The sequence below is a fragment of the Neoarius graeffei genome, chromosome 2 (assembly GCF_027579695.1).
Source record: "Neoarius graeffei isolate fNeoGra1 chromosome 2, fNeoGra1.pri, whole genome shotgun sequence".
Taxonomy (NCBI): Eukaryota; Metazoa; Chordata; class Actinopteri; order Siluriformes; family Ariidae; genus Neoarius; species Neoarius graeffei.
The window spans coordinates 40433995-40455487 of NC_083570.1; the positions used below are offsets into that span (position 1 = coordinate 40433995).

Sequence of the window (21493 nt, forward strand, 5' to 3'; positions counted from 1 at the left end):
GTAGTGTATTGCATTACATGTCATTTCACTACATCAATGCAAAGTTTTGACCTTTTCAATAAGCATAGAAGAATCCAGTGTGTTTTGCATCACTTCCTGCAGTCAGTAGTATTGAAAAACGAAAGGAGTTCTAATTCAATGGTTCTGTGCTCCTGTGGAGAAAAACCTTGAAGTACACAGCTTCCTTGATCTCAACTCAGCTGAAGAAGACAGTAACTTAACACATTTGAGGTATTAGGTTTAGTGAAGTTTTTAATCATAAAATTAGTTAAGACCAAATGAATATTGCAGTATCACTATGTATGGACTTTACCATTTGCAGAGCACTTTTTATTCCAGAGGTACTCAAATGTAGGACCTAGATCTTTGGCATATTTCTCTTCATACCACACCAAGAGTTCCTGTCCTGGATTAATGGGTTGACAGCAACGGTACAGAATTCCCCCTCGATACTGAAATGCCATAAGATTTTGCTCTCCATCACTACGAGCACAATTCACATACCTAAGAGTTTGAAGTTAAGTGGCAGAAAGGGGGAAAATAGAAAAAATATCCAGATGTCAGATATACAGACTGAAAGAAAGCAATGAAAGCATTCTTCCAAAAAAAAAACAAAAAGGCATTGTCAAAACTAAATCAAGATCTAAATAAATGTTCCTCACCTCATCCAGTTAGCATGCATCTCTCTCTTGGCATCAATGTATTCTTCACACTGCCTGCTCATGTATATCTGCAAATTAAATCAGTCTATAAGCATATGATATAACAAAGTTCCTCTTCTAACAAAGTTTCTAATGTGATAAGATATAACAGGAGAAATTAAAGACCCCTGCCAGACTGGAATAATATTTATCACATGCACTACATAGTCAGCACATGTATCAATGACTTTTTGAGGCCATAGATACCGTGTGACAACGCAGTGTCTATGGCCTCGAAAAGTCATTGACGCATGTTCTGAGTATGTGGCGCTTATGATAAATATTATTCCAGTATGGCAGGGGTCTTTAATTTCTCCTGATATGCTTAATTACAAGATAACTGTATGCTGTTTGTCTCCTGTGAACAGTGAGTTATATCACAGCTTTCCAATAAACACTATTTTGCTCAGTTCTCTAATTCTAGATACCACTATGAAGAGCATTACATTTAGATACACATTGGACCCAAAAAGTATTCGCAGTAAATGCAGTTGCAAAAGATGAGGCATGGCAAGAGTTTGGAGAGGCAAGGTGAAAAGATTTTTGCATGGCCTCTAAAACATTCTGCTGAACCATTCAGCATCAGGAAGGGGAGACAAGATTGTAACAACTTCAATGCTGGGAGAAATAAGGAACTGGGAGGTAGGCTTCACAATACAGGTGTATTTTATATTAGAAAGGAAAAATCACTTTTCAGTGACTTTGGCTTCTTTTACTTGCACGCACACATACACACGGTGCTGGGTAACACAGCTCTCTCCTTGGTTACTGGCTATCTGAAAGACACACAGAGGCACACATTAATAGACAGCCAGTAATTAGACACAGGTGTAACTCATCACATGTTACCTGCTGGTTCAACCACACCCTGGTTGCCACATGCCCCCAACGCCAGACTCAGGCCGGGGAACCGCCCGACTCAGGCCAAAGAGCCATCCAGCCTGCAACTGGCCCCTCCAGCAGAAGTTATTTGCCACCAGTGCCCCCAGCCTGTGGACCACCTCGAACTTGAAGGGCCAGATACCAATGAGTGATCCGCACACTGGCATCCTTCATGCAGGGAAACTACTGGAGCGGAGCATGGTCGGAACAGAGGGTGAAAGGGCGTCCTAGCAGGTAGTACTAGAGAGTGAGGACTGCCCACTCAATGGCCAAACACTCTTTTTCGATAGTGCTGTACTTTGACTCTCGTATTGAAAGCTTGCGGCTGGTGTACAGTACCAGGTGCACCTCCCCCTCCACCACCTGGGACAAAACTGCCCTCAGCCCTCTGTCCAACGCATCGGTCTATAAAACAAAAGGGAGAGAAAAGTCAGGTGAATGCAACAGCGAGCCCCTGCACAAAACTGCTTTAACTTGAGCAAAAGCCAATTTGCATGTCTCTATCCATTGGTCTAGATCTTGTGCCCCATTTTTAGTAAGGTCAGTCAGGGGGCTGGTGACGTCCAAAAAATTCGGCACAAACTGCCTATAATAGCCAGCCAGCCCCAGGAACTGCCTCACCCCCTTTTTGGTCTTAGGTCTTGGTCAGGCCACAATTCCTGTACAGGTAGTCGTCGACTTACGACCTATGCTACTTACGACCGACCGACTTTACGACCGGTTATGACTGGCAAGTGTTTCCCAGCTGAGCTAGCTGAGCGTATGACAGTTTCCGCCCCAGCTCCTGGCAGCGCCTCTCGCCGTGTACAACAGTTTCCGCCCCAGCTCCAGGCACATGCGCAGTCTCTCTCGCGCTCCCTCGCGCACTCCGTCATATAGTTTCCGCCCCAGCTCCTGGTTTATGAAACGAGCAAATGCTCCCGCCAGCCTGAGCGCTGCAACAGCTGATGATGACATAGACAACCCACAGCCAAGCACCAGTGATGCCAGCGGTCACTAAATTTTGTATTTTGCTATGTTTTACATTTGTATTTTGGTATGTTTCAAACTAAAATGTTTTCTATTTTTCACACCTGTATTTCGTATTTTTTGTTTTGCACATATTAAACAAATTGTACTGTACGCAGTGTAGTATGCAGTGTTTGACTTAAACCAAATAATGAGCCAAGGTAATGAAATAAGAAAATGTTGATAAAATAAGACTTTAAGATGATTACAATATCATTACACATCACAATATACTTACGTTCATTTAACATAGGCCGACTTACGACCAGATCGGTTTACAACCGGTCAGTCGTAACCAAACGCAGTCATAAGTCGACGACTACCTGTAGTCTTATCAATTTGGGGACATGCCTGCCCATCACCCAAGTGGAAGCCCAGATACCGTACTCCCACCCGCACATTCCTTCAGGTTTGACACGAGTCCCACGCACCTCAGCGACATCCCTCACATAATGTTATAAATGCCATTGCCAAATAATTAATACAAATAATAAATGTCATCTAAATAGGCATCATTATACGCACTGTGGGGATAGAGGATTCTGTTCATGAGACGCTGGAACATCGCTGGGGCCTGAAACAACCCAAACAGGAGAATGACAAATTGGTGTAAACCAAACAGAGTTGAAAAGGTAGTTGTTTTTCCCCATGAGATAATGAAGTCAAGGGGATCTGCCAATATCCCTTTGTCAGATCCAGTGTCAAATAAAAGCAGGCCGCGCCAAACTGATCAAGTTCATCAACGCGAGGCACCGGATGTGTGTCAAATTTAGACAACGCATTGACTTTTCTATAATCTACAGAGAACCAGATTGTCCCATTGGTCTTGGAAACTAAAACCACCAGGCTGCTCCAATCACTGTGCAACTTCTCAATTACCCCATGTCGAGCACTGCCTTGAGTTCATCCCAAACCACTTTTTTGTGTCGAAGGAGCCGATATGGGTGTCTGTGCACCACCACCACCCCTGGGGGTGTCTATGTGGTGCTCTAGGAGATTAGTGCACATGGGAAGGGGTGAAAACACATCACAGAATTCCTATTGCAACCTGATAACCTGTGTTCTCTGGGACAGCAAGAGGTGATCTCTACAGGGGAGAATTAGGCTTCATCTTTTGGACTTACCTCAGGCCCCAGGTCCGCCTTCTCGGGAACTACCGTTGCCAGAGCCACAGGAACCTCCTCTCTCCATGGATTTATGAGATTGAGGTGGTAAATTTGATGTACATCGCCCCTATCTGTGCATCTGACTTCACAGTCGACTTCCCCAATTCGCCGTGTGACCTCAAAGGGCCCTTACCACTTGGCGAGTAATGTGTTCTTCTCAACAGCAGAGTGATGAACTGCTCCAGTGCCACCGCACCGAGAACACCCTCAATGTTGTGATCTTCTGCCCTCAATCACTGCCGGCAGGTGTCTCAGAGCTGTTGGCTATACATGAACGGCCGAATGACTACCTCCAGTGTCAGCCCATGGAAACGCTGGTGATGCTGCTCAGGGTCACGGCCAACGCACTGCAAGACTGTGCGTTTCAGGTCGCCATATACGAGCCTGCTGTCTGCAGGCAGCTGCTGTGCTGTGCACTGGACTTCCTCTGTTAGGAGCGACAACAGACAAGCCATTCGCTCCTCATCCAGTCACCCCCACAGCTGCTCAAAGAGCACCAGGAAGACCTCCCTGGCATCATGCAGCCCCAGCTTATTTAAGGTGCTGTGGGGGTAGTCCGTGGTCTCTGTGGCTGGGGCAGCTGTCAGCGGAATGAGACGCAGGATCGCCTGGCAGTCCTTCTGCTGGACCTGCAGCAATGCCTCGAAGTGCCACTCCTGCTTGTGGCGCATCTGGTGTTGGTTCTGTTGGGCGGTGGTGAGGGCATGGAGGAGCTCTTTGAATGGTGAGGACTCCATAACGGAGTTTTGTTTCTCAATCCTGTGTTTCGGCACCAGTATGAAAACTTTTATGCTGGGATAAATGAGGAACTGGGAGGCAGGCTTCACAATACAGATGCATTTTATTTTTCCTTATAACACAGCTCTCTGAAATACGCACAGAGACGCACATTAATAGACAGCCAGTAATTAGACACAGGTGTAACTCGTCACACTACCTGCTGCTTCATCCTGACTCCTCATCGTTCACAGCCGACACCTGACCACACCCTCGCTGCCACAAAGATCATGCACAATCTTTGCTAAATTTTGAAAAAAGGGAGCCCATTTGGTGGCATCTGGTGACTTTTAGGAGCATTTTATGATGGTACTGACACAGGGCTCAAAATTCGCGGTGGTCCGGTCGGCCGAAACGACTTGTCATTTGGCGGGTAATTCCTGTCACTAGCCAGCCCGGCTGGCTAGTTGAATATAAAAATATATATATGAAGTGAAGATTCAGACTAGGGATGACGAAAACTAAAAAAAATCTTGACCGACCACCGAGCCTCATTAGCCAGTTAAAGTCGGTTAACCTACGAGTTTAAAATTCTAGAATTGGAATTAATACAGGGATGTAAACGGCGCGCCTTTTGGCGGATGCCGCCCTCTCCACGGCTGAATCGCGCAGATCCGACCTTCCTTTCCCAAGGGGGGGCGTTGGAGCGTCCGACCACAACTTCATCAAAGCAAATTCTGCATATAAGCAAATGCCGCCACAGTCCACGAAACACAGGAAGTACAAGCACGAGAAGAAAACAGCAAATCAGAAAGCCGCGCATGCCCGCGCCGAAGCCGCGCAAAATTTAATGTGCGCAGCTTCCGCGCAAACGCGCGCAGCCCCCCGATCCACTGCCTTCCTCCCACACCCCCCACGCCTCATGGACTGCAACGGCACCCGCCTATTTAGTAATTTTAATACAGAATCCACCTTGAAATTACATTCAGACACTCCAACGCCCACCCACCCACCCAAAAAAAAAAAAAACGGATCTGCGCGATTCAAAAAAAAAAAAAGTCGGCATCTGCACCTTTAGTTTGTGTGGAGAGATATGATCTGCAATAACATGAATTGTTGGCTACAGACCGAAACATACTTTCAGAATGCACTGGCCAAGGCAGGACTAAACTCGATGTGCCTTCTAATAATAATTTTTAAAAAAAAACCAGAATAGTAATTTGTAAGCTAAAAAGCCTGTGTCTACACTTTTGCAGAGTGGCAGCGGGAGGGCGGGACATGACTGAATGGGTGTTTCTGATTTGTCAGCTGTCTTTAACTGGGGCGGGACATGAGTGAATGGGTGTTTCTGATTTGTCAGCTGTTGTCCTTACACCGCATGGCATGCCCCAAGCGTTTACAACATGGAATTCCAAGTCCTCCGCTCCAAAATCGGCAGCTTCAAAACGATTGATTTTTTTTTTTTAACCGACAACCAAAAAAAATTAACCGGTTGACGTTGATTCGGTCAACCACCGGTCAAACGGTCATCGGTTAACATCCCTAATTCAGACTAGCGCTGTGCGATATATCGAATATACTCGATATATCTCCGAAAATTCTGTGTGAGATACATTTAATTATTATACCATAACTATCGAGTATTTTATGGTCATTTGCCGACTTGCATTTGTTTTGTGTTTGTTGCGTTTGTTTAAAACCTTTTCCGGTGGTTTTCTCCCTGTCCCTCAGGCAGTAACATGAGAGGCTGCCTAAGGGTAAAAAAAACAATAACGTCACACACTCGCCAACCAATCCCAGGCAACATCTCGGTGATGAAAGGAACTTGCGGGAAGATTTCCTAGTTTCGGTTTACAGCGCTGACTCAGTTCGTGCAATCACTGGTGTTGCATAGGCTACCGTGTAAGCTCTGTCAATTTCAGCGACAAATTAAAAATGGAAGTGGACGAATTGGTTCCTAAAAGAACTAGTAAGGGGTCAGTCATCTGGCATTTTTTTTGGATATCACGAGGAGGACGTGGAACAGCAAATGCCAATTTGTAAAGTGTGCAAAAAAAACTATCAAAATACTCGGGTCTTGAAATAAATGCACATTAGTAATGAACAATGGTAACTACTCTCCTTTGTGTAATTTTTACAGAAGTAAAATTCATACATGAACAAATTTTGGCAAGTTGATTTTCTGTTTGGCTAGTTACTTTGGAAGGTAACTAGTCCAGCTGGCTGGTGAAAAAATATATGGATTTCGAGCCCTGTGACACCATCACTTTTTACTGTTAACATGGCTGAAAAGGTTGCTACAACAAGTGGAGGGCTGTGATGCTGTGGTTTGCTGCATGGGGTTCACATGAGCAATAAAGAAAGTCATCATCTGACAATGCATTATATAATAATGCTGTTTTATTACCTGAACCACTGCCAAAACACCACTAATCAAAAGTTTAAAATGAGTTCTGTTGCAGTTAGTGAAAAAAAAAGTAAAAATAATAAAATACCCCCTGCAGACTGCATTTACTGCACAAATGTCCTTTATACTTAGGCCTACTTAATACTTCAAACACCAAAAGCACCCTAGAATAAACATGTTTGAGCAATAATACTGCTACTACTACATGTAATTATTGTATTATGTAGTTATTGTATCATCCACTATTAGACAAAGGTAAAATAAAATCTTACAATATTGAAAGTCTAGAGCAAGATATTTTGTTTTTTCAGATATTGTTTTAACAATAATAAGCTTCACTATATAAATGACAAAGTGCAATAAGCTGTAGCTAGATCAGGGTTCCCAGTTTTTCAGGCTTCTTTTTTAATGACTTTTAAGGACCAATTTTCATTTTTTTAAGGACCCAATGACCAAAACTGAATATCACTGGTGTGAAATTGCCTATTGTAACAATCACTTGCTTGTTTTCCCACACTTCGTCTGCTTGTTTTCTTTATGACTCTTAAAGGACTTTTCTTGACCAAATCTTGCAACAAGTGCAGCAATTCCTGATATGTCTGATATTTAAAAAGATTTTAAGAAAACCTCAACGGTGGGTGAGGAAATGGTTAGTGGCTAAAAATAAAAAATATAAAGAATATTCCATTTAGAGTAAAATTTATTTCACAAGATTTTCATTTTGTTCAGGAACAATTGAAACTAAAAGTATTAAATTGACACAGGGTGGCCCAGAAACCCCCCTTGCTATTCTTACGTTATGGAATAAATTTTCTAATGACTCTGCATTTTCTATACATATTATAGCTTAAAACATAAGAACTTCAAAGCATATCTCAAGGTTAAAGACACAATCCATAGTCATGTGGCAGCTGACCTTTCTGGGCCACCCATGATGCCTTAGCCACATAACACAATACAATTACAAATAAAAAACATCCAGCTGCAGTACGTCATTATCTTTGCGCAGTGGCATCTTTCATGAGACCTTGCATAATATGCATACTGTTTTACTAAATTTGACTAATTTTCCATTTAATATTCAGAATTAAATTCTTTGTTTCAGTGAGATATCCCGCAGAAAAAGGCACCAACAGCAGGGAAACCACACAGTTGAAAATAATGCCCTGGCATCTTTGCATATGAAAGATTCGGGTCGATGACCTCGTTGAATAGCGATGTAGACAGATTGAAAGTCGTATGTTTTGTTAATCCATGTTTCCATTAATACGCATCAATGGCGGGCGACCGAGCTGATACGAAGTAGTTACGTGGCCCTGTTCGGGACTGATCCCAAACAGCGCCACGTGGTTCCGGGCTATTCTCAAAAGCAGACACCAGGGGTCGCCACTATACACTTTGTTCAGCCCCTGACCGCTAGTGCAGTTCGCCTGTGAAACAGGGTCGTTTGCGCGAATCGGGGCAGCGGGAACAGCGTTTTCGGAAATTAAAAATGTGTTATTAGAAGGGAGACAAAAAAAAACCCCTGATTTTTAAGGACTTTTATTGACTAACAGATTTTCATCAATTTTATGGATAATTAAGTACTTAATTTTACAAATTAATTTTTTAGGACTTTTATGGACTTTAAGGACCTGTACGAACACTGTAGATGTCCTTGGGGTTGTTGAGACATGCAGGGCCAGGAATACCATCTAGCCCACAGTTCAGGTAGGAGTCCTTTGAGAGTAAATGCTTTGGCTTTCGCAACATTCTGTTCCCAAAAGCTAATGTCAGGAAAAAGTCTTTACACAAAGAAGACTTTCTTGCTTTTGTAGGTTTTTTTTTTTAAACTATTCTTCTGTGTCGGGACTCATCGGGGAAAAGAACATTCTATTCCAGCATGTAGCTAACGCTAGGCTATAAATCTGCACCGTCACTCCAGTTGTTTCAAGGAATTTTGTACGGCTCATAACTGCTAATAAACTCCAATTTCCATGTATTTATATCCTTTACTTCTTTCTAACAAAGATTATCCAAGTAATCTGGTAGTAGAGCTTTTTCAACTGTAGTTTTCTTTGGGCAACAAACGCCGGACATCTTCGCTTGGCTTCTGTACATGAAACAAAGTTTGCTTGTCCCCCAAGCATAGGGCAGCAACGGTTGCTAAGGTAAATGTGACGTCAGTGCAAGGGTGCTCGCCTGCGCACTAAAGCGTCATGGTACCAGTGCAGTAGCAAAATGATTGAGAGCGTTTGTTATGATTGGGGATTTCCCAAGGGTATTTCCGGTCTGCCTGAGTGCATCATGGCAGCAAACCGGCCCAATACTCATGAGAGGGAGGGCGCTGTGGCGCCTGGGAGCTGTAGTCCGTGGCGGCCATGTTTGAAGGCTGCCACTCATATGAATACGGCATCATTTCCGGTCATGTGAAACCTGAATTGAAGACAATTTCGTGGTGAAATAATTAGATTTGCAGCAAATTATGGGCAGCGGAGACAATATAAATCGCTTGAACACTGAAAGGCAAGTTTTGTTTTTGTTTTTCTGGGATTGAGTAGCTGGCGCAGACCTCTGTGTAGGCAGAAAAAAAACGCTGGTCGCCGGCACTTGTGGACATCTCTGGTAGTGTACTGCATTCTATCCAAAAACAGAGGAGTTTCCATTTAATGTCTATTGTAAATGAATAATAACTTACCGGCCAAGAGTAGCCACTGTTCATGGCTTCCTCTCTGTTTACTAGCTCTCCCTGGTAGGGTCCAAAATGTGCACCAACTGGAACAGTGTCCCCCTTATTAAACACTCCCAGGCCTGCATCAGGAATACTGGACTTCTGAATCTCTAGTCCAGGAGGAAGAGTTCGTCTTGCTCGGTCAACTACCCCCATGGAAACAGGGGCATCAGGGATGAAGAGAGCCGGACCATGGACCTCACACTTGTTAAAGAAGGAGGATCGACAAACTTCACAATCTGGGAAAGAGAGAAATTATAACAATGGGAAGAACTTATGTACAAAATATTTAAATAAACTGCACTTTTCTGTGTTTAACCATACATGCCAAATTACTTTTCCCACCAAAATGTCCCAGATTTCTCACAAATGACAAATGGCACCGAAAAAAGGAGTCAACATTGCTAAGAATAAAATCTGAGTAGGCAGAAATAAAAAAACATATAAAAAAACCAGTATTTTACCACTGTAAAGCAGGGCTAGCAGGGCTAACCTGCTGTAAAGCAAACAGGCAATCTTTTGTTGTGTGATCAGGACCACTGGGGGAAGAGTCGAAACTTAAACTTTTACAATATTTACCAACTCTCTTAAGCTTTTAGTGGCTGCTCCACTTTTCTTCAACCAAGAGACAAAACATAAAGCTGCCAGTTCACACTTGACCAGTAACAAAATCACAGACAGAGGCTCAATCCCAAATGACTCCTTTTTTGGACTTTTAGTGCATTCAGGGATGTGATTTGGGGCTGGTGAAATTATCTGAAAATTTTAGGCGGGGGTCTGGGGGCCGCAGGCCCCCAGCTGGTCCAGGGCAGCACCCTGGTGGAGGGACAAGGGGGGAAGCCCCCCGAAGCTCCTGGGTTTTGGGGTTTTCTGACTTAAAAATTGTACTAAAATGGCAAGCAAACACACAAGAAAAAACTTGTCATGATTAACAAATTCAAGCCAATTTAATGGTCAACATGCAACTCTGACACGCACTCACTCTCTCTCTCTCACTCGCGCGCGCACACACTCACTCACGCGCGCACTCTCACTCGCGCTCTCTCTCTCACTCTCTCACTCGCACACACTCTCTCACTCACACGCGCGCGCACGCACTCTCACTCGCGCTCTCTCACTCTCTCACTCGCGCGTGCGCACTCTCACTCGCGCTCTCTCTCTCACTCGCACACTCACTCGCGCTCTCTCTCTCACTCTCTCACTCGCGCGCGCACTCACTCGCGCTCTCTCACTCGCACTCTCTCACTCACGCGCGCGCGCACTCACTCGCGCTCTCTCTCTCACTCACGCGCGCGCACACTCACTCGCGCTCTCTCACTCGCAATCTCTCACTCACGGGCGCACGCACGCACGCACTCACTCGCGCTCTCTCTCTCACTCGCGCGCGCGCACTCTCACTCGCGCTCTCTCTCTCACTCGCACACACTCTCTCACTCACTCGCGCGCGCACACACTCACTCACGCGTGCACGCACGCACTCACTCTCACTCGCGCTCTCTCACTCGCACACACTCACTCGCGCGCGCGCACGCACTCTCACTCGTGCTCTCTCTCTCACTCTCTCACTCACGCACGCGCGCACTCTCACTCGCACTCACTCACTCGCGCTCTCTCTCTCACTCACGCGCGCGCACACTCTCTCTCTCTCTCTCACTCGCACACTCTCTCACTCACGCGCGTGCACGCACTCTCACTCGCGCTCTCTCTCTCTCACTCGCACACACTCTCTCACTCGCGCTCTCTCTCTCACTCTCACACTCACGCGCGCGCGCACGCACTCTCACTCGCTCTCTCTCTCACTCGCGCGCACTCTCACTCGCGCTCTCTCACTCGCACACACTCTCTCACTCGCGCTCTCTCTCTCACTCTCTCACTCGCACACACTCTCTCACTCACGCGCACACACTCTCACTCGCTCTCTCTCTCACTCGCACACACTCTCTCACTCACGCGCGCACGCACTCTCACTCGCGCTCTCTCTCTCACTCACGCGCGCACGCACTCTCACTCGCGCTCTCTCTCTCACTCGCGCGCGCGCACTCTCACTCGCACTCTCTCACTCACGCGCGCGCGCGCGCACTCACTCGCGCTCTCTCTCTCACTCTCTCACTCACGCGCGCGCGCACTCTCACTCGCGCTCTCTCTCTCACTCTCTCACTCACGCGCGCGCGCACTCTCACTCGCGCTCTCTCTCTCACTCTCTCACTCACGCGCGCGCGCACTCTCACTCGCGCTCTCTCTCTCACTCGCACACACTCTCTCACTCACGCGCGTGCGCACGCACTCTCACTCGCGCTCTCTCTCACTCGCACACACTCACTCGCGCGCGCGCACGCACTCTCACTCGCGCGCTCTCTCTCACTCACGCGCGCGCGCACACTCACTCGCGCTCTCTCTCTCACTCTCTCACTCACGCGCGCGCGCACTCTCACTCGCGCTCTCTCACTCGCACACACTCTCTCACTCGCGCGCGCGCACTCTCACTCGCGCTCTCTCTCACTCTCACTCACGCGCGCGCACGCACTCTCACTCTCTCACTCGCGCTCTCTCTCTCGCTCTCTCACTCACGCGCGCGCACTTTACGCTCGATCACGGAGGCTGCCATCTTTCAACTCTGTTTGAAGCGAGCTTACGTACAGCTATCTAACAAGCACGTTCATTGGTTGTTACAGAGCGATGGGCCAATCACGTACCTCATTTCATCTCAATGACGTAATTGCGTAAATGACGTAATTGCGTCAATGAGATGAAACGAGGTACGTGATTGGCCCATCGCTCTGTAACAACCAATGAATGCGCTCGCTTCAAACAAAGAGTTGAAAGATGGCAGCCTCCGTGATCGAGGCGTAAAGATGCAAATCCGAGGCTGCCATCTTTCAAACAAAGTCGGAACGAATAGGATACGAATGTAGATTTGAGGGAAAAATCGGAAACATTTTTTTCTTCAAGTTTTGAGGTGAAAAAAAGCGGAATTCCGCGAATTCGCGGAAAAATCACATCCCTGTGCATTATATAAGGCTGCTGGGCCATAGAAGGTTCACGCTGCATGCTGCACGCTACACGTTCACGTGAAGAACCAGACCCTGGGCCATTAAACTTCATGCTTGGATGTTCACGTGTTGCGTCTGTTCTACTTTGACCGAGTAACCAACAATATGGACTCTTCGGATGACGACGATTGCCTCATTCTGCTTTTACTGAGACAAAGGAAGAGAAAAAGGAACAGAATTTGGAGCCGAGAACACTTCCTTCAGAGAGAAACCCGTGGTGAATTTCACCGAACATTCTATAATCTGCTTGACAATCCCGATGAAGAACTATTTTTCAATTATACCATTCAATTATATTTTTTCTGAAGTTTTCCCCTGAAAGCATAGCGTTATCTCCCTAGACCCGTTCTGATTGGCTGGCGCGGCGGTGACCGCATGCATTGACTGGAATTTCCGTCTTCACGCCTAGAAAAAAGTGTGCATGTTCATTTCACGCTTCACGCGTGAAGTGTGCAGCGTGCAACGTGAACGCCGTTCTATGGCCCAGAGCAAGTCATGCTACGTTTGTCCACTTTTCTTTACACGCGTGCAGCGTGCAGCATGCAGCGTGAACCTTCTATGGCCCAGCAGCCTAATAGGTAGTGATAACAGCCAATGAGAATGTTACTGGACTCCAGATCGGATTCTAAAATGCCCTAGTGTCTTACAGAGAAAGTCTTGATCATCAACTTCTTCCCATTTAATGGAGATGACTTCAGGGGTGTTGGTGGGGCCATCTCCATGGTTACTGATGCTTAGCTCCAGCGTCTCCTCCTTCTTCACACTGCCTCCTCTCCCTCCATCTGAAGCCTCCGTTTTTATCTCCTCACACAGCTAAAAGGACCAACAATGACACTTATTCAGCTAAGAATACCCCTACTGTTTATAAAAAGGTACAGACTCTAATTAGCTGTTTTGAAAACAGTTTTAGGTTTTTCACTCCTTATTAAATACCATTAAATGATTAGTAAGAAAGCCTGTAGGTTAGCAGTGAAGCAAGGCAGTAAAAGACCGAAAACTGGTCAAATATTAACATCATGTTATTGAGTTCTCACGCAAATCATCATTAAGCTTTACCTGTGAGCAAGCAGAATCAGGAGCTGAAGGCTTCCTGGAAGATTGCTGTTTGTCTCCTGCTGAATTCATTCTATTTAACTTCCTTGATGAAGAATCTGGAAATTCTTCCACATGAAGAATGTTCTATTTCTATACGAGATGCATTTCCTACATGAACATTTAGAAATTATGGTATGAAGGTTATTCTGTTTTTTACTGTTAAATTTAGAAAACAATACTTTTGATAGTCAATGCATAATATACAATGAGGGGTTAAAGCTTCTCAACCTTTTCTGCTTCAAAGCCCACCTATTCATACTTGTAACGAGTTGGGGCCCATTAAAAAAGATCCCCAATTATTTTGGCTCAACTATTCTATTAGAATCTAATAATCTATTGTCAAGTGTATTAATGGAATGTAACGTCACTCCCTGTTACAGATGGGAGCCCAGGAATTAAATAAATTCAAGAAAAACCAAACTGTTTTTAATTGTAGGGATTGTATTTAAAACTGTATGGATGTGCCAGAACTTAAGCCAACATAAAACCATGCATGCAGGTCATTCTCAGTCAAAAGGGATTAATGATCCAGAAGTGGAGTCTGATCGATTAACACAAGAACTTCTTGCCATGTTTGTGTACAGCAAACAAGCAATTTATTAAAACCAAGAGGTACACTCAAAAGAAGTGGATATAGAAACCACTCAATGGGATAGATCCTTACACGATAAAGAAGGACTTTCCTAGGAGCTAGAAAATTATCCATCCGTTGAGTTCCCCAACATCTCAAACTACCTGGTGCTGCAGCCATCATTCTACATGGACAAACAAATGAAAACCTGGAAGAGCATGGAGGCGTGTAACTTTTTATATGTGGCTGGGTTAAAGCTCTGGGGATCAGAACACTACAAGATAGACAGCAGTAGACAGATCTAAGTGCAGGAAGAGTGTATAATGAAAGCGGGAGTATTTAAACAGCATTATAAACATGGATAGAAACAAACATGACCATGATAATGATATTCCGCAAAGCCTCTGTGAAAACAGTGTCCGTATCCATATGTATTTGCTGATTTTGCTCAAATTAGTATCAGGTGCGAGAGAAACTATTCCTCCGTCAAGCAGTCACAAAACATTTGGAGCATTATGAGAACATTCTAACTAATTGTATTCTATATTTAATAATCCTATTTAAGTAGATGTAGAGCTCAGATTGCCTATAATACAAAAGTAGAGGAGAGGAACAGAGGGGAAAGTAAGGAGAGAGGAGAGAAGAAGAGAGGAAAGGAGGGGAAGTAAGGGGAGAGGAGAGGAAAGGAGGGGAAGTAAGGGGAGAGGAGAGGAAAGGAGGGGAGAGGAGAGAAGGGAAAGTAAGGAGAGGAGGGGAAAGTAAGGAAAGGAGAGAGGAGGGAAAGTAAGGAGAGAGGAGAGAAGGGGAAAGTAAGGAGAGAGGAGGGGAAAGTAAGGAGAGAGGAGGGGAAAGGAGAAGAGAGGAGGGAAAAGTAAACTATGAACCCTTTATTTGTCACATGCACACTTCAAGCACAGTGAAATTCATCCTCTGCATTTAACCCATCTGAAGCAGTGAACACACGCACACACACTCAGAGCAGTGGGCAGCCACACCAGAGTGCCCGGGGAGCAGTCAGGGGTCAGGTACCTTGCTCAAGGGCACCTCAGCCCAAGGCCGCCCAATGTCAACCTAACTGCATGTCTTTGGATTGTGGGGGAAACCGGAGCACCCAGAGGAAACCCACGCAGACACGGGGAGAACATGCAAACTCCGCACAGAAAGGCCCTCGCCGGCCGCTGCGTTTGAACCCAGAACCTTCTTGCTGTGAGGCGACTGTGCTAACCACTACACCACCATGCCGCCGAGAAAGGAGAGGAGGGGAAAGCAAGGAGAGAGGAGAGGAGGGGAAAGCAAGGAGAGAGAAGAGGAGGGGAGGGGAAAGTAAGGAGAGAGGAGAGGAGGGGAGAGTAAGGAGAGAGGAGGGGAGAGTAAGGAGAGAGGAGGGGAGAGTAAGGGGAGAGGAGAGGAGGGGAGAGTAAGGGGAGAGGAGAGGAGGGGAGAGGAAACTAAGGAGAGGAGGGGAAGTAAGGAGAGGGGAGAAGAGGGGAGGGGAAACTAAGGAGGGGAGGGGAGAGGAGGGGAGGGGAGGGGAGGGGAAACTAAGGAGAGGAGGGAAAAGTAAGGAGAGAGGAGAGGGGAAACTAAGGAGAGGAGGGAAAAGTAAGGAGAGAGGAGAGAGTGAGGAGAGGAGGAGAGAGTGAGGAGAGGAGGGGAAAGTAAGGAGAGAAGAGAGGAGAGGAGGGGAAAGTAAGGAGAGAGGAGGGGAGGGAAAAGTAAAGAGAGAGGAGGGGAGGGGAGTAGTAAAGAGAGAGGAGGGGAGGGGAGGGGAGGGGAGTAGTAAAGAGAGAGGAGGGGAGGGGAGTAGTAAGGAGAGAAGAGAGGAGAGGAGAGGAGGGGAGTAGTAAGAAGAGGGGAAAGTAAGGAGAGAGGAGAGAATAGGCCTCTCTCCTTACTTTCTTTTTGACTACTTACAATTTTTTTTTTTTTTTTTACAATAGACACGGATACTGAAGGTCTGCCGCCTTCAGATAGGAAAGCTTGAGCCTTCTGGGGAAATTAAAATTTCATTTTGAATTGAAGAGAAACTCCACTTCTGGATCATTAATCCCTTTTGACTGAGAATGCCCTGCATGCAGGGTTTTATGTTGACTTCTGGCACATCCATACAGTTTTAAATACAATACCTACAATTAAAAACAGTTTGTTTTTCTTGAAGTTTTTTCATTCCTGGGCTCCCATCTGTAACAGGGAGAGATGCTGCATCCCATTAATGCACGTTATAAAAGGTTATTAGATTCTAATAGAATAGATGAGCCAAAATAATTGGGGATCTTTATTTTTAATGGGCCCCGACTCGTTAGAAGTATGAATAGGTGGGCCTTGTCTAAAAGAGTGAGAAGCCTCAGCGGCTCCGAGCGGTGCATCATGTTCGCCGCTGTGCGCGCGCGGAGACTGAGTGCCTGACACACAGCTTCATGTGAACTTACCTCCGGGTTTAAAGCAGAAAGGAGTTTTAAATCGTCACAGCAACACGCTTTTAATTTCAGCTCTTTAATATCTAACTGCAAGTGTACACTTTCTTAAAAGAAATTAATGCGAAGAGGATTAATTCGTTCAAGTAAAGAGATGTTCGAGAGAGAAACCTTTGCTTCTTGTGTTTTGTGGCGGTTTCAAGAAGCAGCTATCAGGCGCGTTACCGCCACCAGCTGGACTGGAGTGGGGCTTGAGGGTAGAATGTACAACCCCGATTCCAAAAAAGTTGGGACAAACAAAGTACAAATTGTAAATAAAAACGGAATGTAATAATTTACAAATCTCAAAAACTGATCTCATCTCATTTTCTCTAGCCGCTTTATCCTTCTACAGGGTCGCAGGCAAGCTGGAGCCTATCCCAGCTGACTACGGGCGAAAGGCAGGGTACACCCTGGACAAGTCGCCAGGTCATCACAGGGCTGACACATAGACAACCATTCACACTCACATTCACACCTACGGTCAATTTAGAGTCACCAGTTAACCTAACCTGCATGTCTTTGGACTGTGGGGGAAACCGGAGCACCCGGAGGAAACCCACACGGACACGGGGAGAACATGCAAACTCCACACAGAAAGGCCCTCGCCGGCCACAGGGCTCGAACCCGGACCTTCTTGCTGTGAGGCGACAGCGCTAACCACTACACCACCGTGCCGCCCAAATTGCAACTCATTAGGTCAATTGGCAATAGGTCATTAACATGACTGGGTATAAAAAGAGCATCTTGGAGTGGCAGCGGCTCTCAGAAGTAAAGATGGGAAGAGGACAATGAATTCTGAATTATACCAGCGAATTCTAAAGGAAAATGTCAGGACATCTGTCCATGAACTGAATCTCAAGAGAAGGTGGGTCATGCAGCAAGACAACGACCCTAAGCACACAAGTCGTTCTACCAAAGAACGGTTAAAGAAGAATAAAGTTAATATTTTGGAATGGCCAAGTCAAAGTCCTGACCTTAATCCAATCGAAATGTTGTGGAAGGACCTGAGGCAAGCAGTTCATGTGAGGAAACCCACCAACATCCCAGAGTTGAAGCTGTTCTGAATGGAGGAATGGGCTAAAATTCCTCCAAGCCGGTGTGCAGGACTGATCAACAGTTACCGGAAATGTTTAGTTGCAGTTATTGCTGCACAAGGGGGTCACACCAGATACTGAAAGCAAAGGTTCACATACTTTTGCCACTCACAGATATGTAATATTGGATCATTTTCCTCAATAAATAAATGACCAAGTATAATATTTTTGTCTCATTTGTTTAACTGGGTTCTCTTCATCTACTTTTAGGACTTGTGTGAAAATCTGATGTTGTTTTAGGTCATATTTATGCAGAAATATAGAAAATTCTAAAGGGTTCACAAACTTTCAAGCACCACTGTATATCCAGGTTCTAGAGCAACATATGCTCCCATCCAGACGACGCCTCTTTCAGGGAAGACCTTGCATTTTCCAACATGACAATGTCAAACCACATACTGCATCAATTACAGCATCATGGCTGCGTAGAAGAAGGGTCCGGGTACTGAACTGGCCAGCCTGCAGTCCAGATCTTTCACCCACAGAAAACATTTGGCGCATCATAAAATGGAAGATACGACAAAAAAGACCTAAGACAGTTGAGCAACTAGAATCCTACATTAGACAAGAATGGGTTAACATTCCTATCCCTAAACTTGAGCAACTTGTCTCCTCAGTCCCCAGACGTTTACAGACTGTTGTAAAGAGAAAAGGGGATGTCTCACAGTGGTAAACATGGCCTTGTCCCAACTTTTTTGAGATGTGTTGTTGTCATGAAATTTAAAATCATCTAATTTTTCTCTTTAAATGATACATTTTCTCAGTTTAAACATTTGATATGTCATCTATGTTCTATTCTGAATAAAATATGGAATTTTGAAACTTCCACATCATTGCATTCCATTTTTATTTACAATTTGTACTTTGTCCCAACTTTTTTGGAATCAGGGTTGTAATATATCCATCCATCCATCCATTATCAACCATTCACACTCACATTCACACCTACGGTCAATTTAGAGTCACCTAAATTAACCTAACCTGCATGTCTTTGGACTGTCGGGGAAACCGGAGCACCTGGAGGAATCCCACGCAGACATGGGGAGAACATGTAAACTCCACACAGAAAGGCCATCTCCAGCCGCTGGGCTCGAACCCAGGACCTTATGGGCGGCACGGTGGTGTAGTGGTTAGCACTGTTGCCTCACAGCAAGAAGGTTCTGGGTTTGAGCCCAGCAACCGGCGAGGGCCTTTCTGTGTGGAGTTTGCATGCTCTCCCCGTGTCTGCATGGGTTTCCTCTGGGTGCTCCGGTTTCCCCCACAGTTCAAAGACATGCAGTTAGGTTAACATAGGACGGCCTTGGGCTGAAGTGCCCAAGAGTGGTGGCGTATACGTATGCAGCAGCTTTGCTCTTCTGTGATGAACTAAATTTCGTTGTATATTTGTGCAGTGACAATAAAGGCATTCTATTCTATTCTATTCTTCTTGCTGTGAGGCGACAGCGTTAACCACTACACCACCATGCCGCCCAGAATGTAATATAATAAAGGTCTAATAGATGACTTGCAACTACTGTACATGATCAAAATGTGCTACTTCATGAGCGTCCGCCATGATGGTGGATATACAAAGCAACTAGGATTAGATTAGATTAGATTAGATTAGATTAGATTAGATTAGATTAGATTAGATTAGATTAGATTAGATTAGATTAAACTTTATTGATCCCTTTGGGAGGGTTCCCTCAGGGAAATTAAGATTCCAGCAGCATCATTACAGGATAAATAGAGAATAGAAAATAGAGGGAAAAAAACAACTTCTAGATAAATTAAATTAAATTAAATTAAATTAAATTAAATTAAATATTTACATATAAAAAAGAATAAGATATGGGGAAGGGGGAAGGGAAAAAAAGGACCAGCAGGAGAGGTATTGCACATTATATTGCACATTGTTCAGTATTGCTTATTGTTAGGCTATAGGCTACTGCTCCTTCCCGTCCTCTGTCCTCCTGTTACCCCTCCTCCCCCCAGAGAGGAGTTGTACAGTCTGATGGCGTGAGGGACAAAGGAGTTTTTGAGTCTGTTCGTCCTGCACTTGGGAAGGAGCATTCTGTCACTGAACAGGCTCCTCTGGCTCAGGCTGACAGCTGCTGAAAGCATGTCTGTAAACAATGCTGAATTTTCTCAGTATTACCACGATTTGAAAGGTCAAACAAAGATTCGATGCAAAGATACCCATATTATTTAAAAAAGTCAGACTTTTCTAAAGATGAGACACTTCTACCGACCATTGAGTACAAAGAAATCACGTTCTATCTGGTTTGGCTGATGAAGAATCAAGTCCGACTTTGACCGAAATATAGCCCATTTTCTGAGTGGGTGCCCAGTCTGGATCGTTTCTATCGTATAATTTTGCTGGCACTCCTAGAAACGAAATGGTAATACACATGTTAAAATTATAACAACGACTGAGTGAACCACGACAAGAGAACGCTCATTTTATAGCAAAATTCTAGCAACACGAAATAAAATTCTCCATGATATTATCGAGAAAGCTTTTGAATCTCACCTGAGATAAAATGATTACTGCAAAAACTGTTTTGGTTTTAGCCTCTGTTAGATCAGCCATGCCAATGTTGTTCAACCGTGCTCGTCTCCTCTCCGTACTAAGCCTCATAGTTTCCTCGCCCTCTTTCCGAATCACAGACAGAATTCTAAAAAGTCAGAACATGCCACAGTCACAAGTACTACTGTTACCACAAGCATATACAGCACAAAGATATGGCATAGCTAAAAGAGCACTTAAAGCAGTGGAAAAACAAAGAGAGTTGCGCACGCATGACTATGTTTTGTATGGAATGTCGCTTGACCCAGCATTTGTATATCCACCAACAAGGCTGACATCTGGGTTTCTATTTTGCTTTGACGTCACTTGCAAGTCAAGGATAGAGGCTTTGCACAATCACGTGACCTCATAGCAATGGTAATTATGCCGCCATGACAGGAAGCACGCTTGCAGTGCTTCATTCAGACGAGTTAGTTGTTATTGATCAGTATGGGAAGGTTTTGCTGCATTTTTGAATGTGCAAATCATTCTGAAAGATATTAGATTTTTTAATTTACCAAAAGTAATTCATAACTGAGGAAAAAAAACTAGAGATTTCTAAATGTAGAAGGGAAAATGGGGAAAAACATTTGGTGGGATTCTGTGTAGAATGTTTTTTTTCCCCATTTTTGCCTTCTACGTTGAGAAATTTCTCTAGATTTTTTTCCCCCACTGATGAATCACTTTTGGTAAATTAAAAAATATGACATCTTTTTTCATTCAGAAGGATTTGCACATCTAAAAATGCAGCAAAACCTTCGCATACCTGGTGTGGATTTAAGGGGTTCCCCCCCTTCAAAAAAAGAAAATAGTTTTTGTACATGGCTACTTGGAATTGTGACTTAATCATATTGCAGAAACCAAGATATGCCTGCCATTTTTTTAATTAAAAAGGTTTTAAAAAATAAAACAATATAAATCATTATGTGGGATTGAGCTGAAGAGTTTATGGTATGAATTTATATTTAATAGTAGGTTTGAGCTTAGTTTTTTTTCGCTTGTGACACGAATGCAGTGAAAAGCAAACTGGGCGAGTCCTGTTGGATTTTAACAGGGCATGGGAACTTCGTACATCTACATACAAACAT

The 21493-nt window shown here is 44.7% G+C and overlaps 1 protein-coding gene across 5 annotated transcripts in view; it reads right to left on the reverse strand.

The window, feature by feature from the left end:
* Positions 1-20407, reverse strand: part of LOC132881584 (gastrula zinc finger protein XlCGF26.1-like) — a 47973-nt gene extending 27566 nt beyond the window's left edge. Inside the window, exons 1-6 of one of the 5 annotated variants that reach the window (XM_060914213.1) lie at positions 20370-20407; positions 13698-13844; positions 13289-13454; positions 9559-9830; positions 663-730; positions 314-504 (exon numbers count right to left, since the gene is read on the reverse strand). In XM_060914213.1, coding sequence (XP_060770196.1) covers positions 314-504; positions 663-730; positions 9559-9830; positions 13289-13454; positions 13698-13766 — 766 coding nt within the window. In that variant the 5' untranslated portion in view covers positions 13767-13844; positions 20370-20407. Of the gene's footprint in view, positions 1-313; positions 505-662; positions 731-1391; positions 1819-9558; positions 9831-13288; positions 13455-13697; positions 13845-16736; positions 16912-20369 lie in introns of those variants that run through there. The other 4 variants (XM_060914212.1, XM_060914216.1, XM_060914215.1 and 1 more) reach the window with 4 other exon arrangements.
* Between the last annotated feature and the right edge of the window lie 1086 nt (positions 20408-21493).